The 1,535-nt window shown below is 62.5% G+C and overlaps 1 protein-coding gene and 1 non-coding gene across 2 annotated transcripts in view; one reads left to right on the plus strand and one right to left on the minus strand.

Annotated features, from left to right (window-relative positions):
• Positions 1-1,215, minus strand: part of LOC122193639 (zinc finger protein CKR1-like) — a 4,024-nt gene extending 2,809 nt beyond the window's left edge. Inside the window, exon 1 of the mRNA XM_042894503.1 lies at positions 780-1,215. Within this exon, the coding sequence (XP_042750437.1) occupies positions 780-1,121 (342 nt within the window). The 5' untranslated portion in view covers positions 1,122-1,215. The remainder of the gene's footprint in view (positions 1-779) is intronic.
• A 182-nt stretch (positions 1,216-1,397) lies between these two features.
• TRNAL-CAA lies at positions 1,398-1,503 on the plus strand. The gene is made up of 2 exons: positions 1,398-1,435; positions 1,458-1,503. It is a non-coding gene; the product is annotated as a tRNA-Leu (tRNA).
• The last annotated feature ends 32 nt before the right edge of the window (positions 1,504-1,535 follow it).

Below are 1,535 nucleotides of genomic sequence, written 5' to 3' on the forward strand. Positions count from 1 at the left end.
AAATAAAAGGGTACCTGGAATCAAATCCATCCGTCGGGAAAACGCATTTTATAGGGCCGGATCCCCAACCCCGCACTGCGAGCCGCAATGGAGGAGAACGCGGCGCCGCTCCGGAAGCTTTGCGATGGGATCCGGAGCCGCCTAGAGGTGACCCCGACCCCACAACTCCGCCCCATAACCGCCGCCTCCCCCTTCGGGCCGCCCCGCCGCTTTGGGGTGCGGGTGGGTTGGGGGCGTTTGTAGGGGAAAAGGGGGGGGATTTGGGGGACAGAGGGGGAACCTGGTGGGATTTGGGGTCTTTCATAGAGAAAGAGAGGGATTTGGGTTCCCTATACTTCAACGCTTGGGGTTTCCCCATACATCACATTTTGGGGTTCCCTATAGACTCCATGTTTGGGTTCCCCTACAACCTCAACATTGGGGTTCCCTATAGAGTAAATGGGTTCCCCTACAACCTCAACATTGGGGTTCCCTACAGACTCAATGGCTCCCCCTATAACCCCAACCCCCGTGACACTTTGGGGTTCCCCCTACCCCCTCCCCACGGGGCTCCGGCTCTGATGCTCCCCGCACCCCACAGAACGGACACAGGAGCCCCATAGGGCGGAAAGGACCCTGAGTTTATTTCCCCCTTCCCCCTCGTTTCTCCCCCCTTGGCGGAGCGGCTCCCCACGGCCGGGCGCCCTCCATCTTCAGCTCCGCGAGGAGAAGGAGGAGGAGGAAGCGTAGGAGGAGGAGGAGGAGGAAGAGAAAGATGAGGATGAGGAAGGCAGCCCCACTCTGCCCTCCATCGCCGCATCCACCGCCGCCCTGAGTTCCAGGGTCCCGATGAAGGACCCCCGCCTCTCCCGCCGGCGCTGATCCGCATCGCTGACCAAACCCCTGGACAGGGAGGCCACGAAGGAGCGCATCACCCTCCTGGCCGTGACGGACATCCGGCGGGACGCGGGCTCCTCCACCTCGCATCCGTGGCACGAGTTCCTCCCGTGGGCTTCCGTCCTCATCCCGTTGCCGGACCCCCCGTAGGACCTTCGGCACGGCGGCCTCCATTGGACGCGGCGGAGTTTCCGCCTCCTCCTCCTCCTCTTCCTCCGCTGTTGCCTCTCGCTGGGTGCCGCCATGAGGGTCCGTTCCCTCCCCCCCCGGTCCTCCACCGTGGGTCCCGTCGGAAGCCCTATGAGGGCTCTATGGGGCCGCGTTCCGACCCGGCGCCGCGATTGGTCGCCTGTCCCGAAGCCGTTGTGATGTCAGCCGCCCTCCTCGGAATTCCCACCGCGATTTGGGCCCAAAAAACGGAGAATCGGGTCCGGAAAAAAAAACCGCAGCCTTGTGTTAAGGAACGAGGATGAGGAGGGGGGAGGAACGAGGATGAGGAGGGGGGAGGAAGTCGGCCGGGTGTCAGGATGGCCGAGTGGTCTAAGGCGCCAGACTCAAGGCTCAGCTCTTCCCTGCGGGATTTCTGGTCTCCGAATGGAGGCGTGGGTTCAAATCCCACTTCTGACACAGCTTTTGGGTTTGGGTTTTTTTTTTTCCCC

The sequence above is a fragment of the Lagopus leucura genome, unplaced genomic scaffold, assembly GCF_019238085.1.
Source record: "Lagopus leucura isolate 7727_CA_CO unplaced genomic scaffold, USGS_WTPT01 34216-0_obj-0_obj, whole genome shotgun sequence".
Taxonomy (NCBI): Eukaryota; Metazoa; Chordata; class Aves; order Galliformes; family Phasianidae; genus Lagopus; species Lagopus leucura.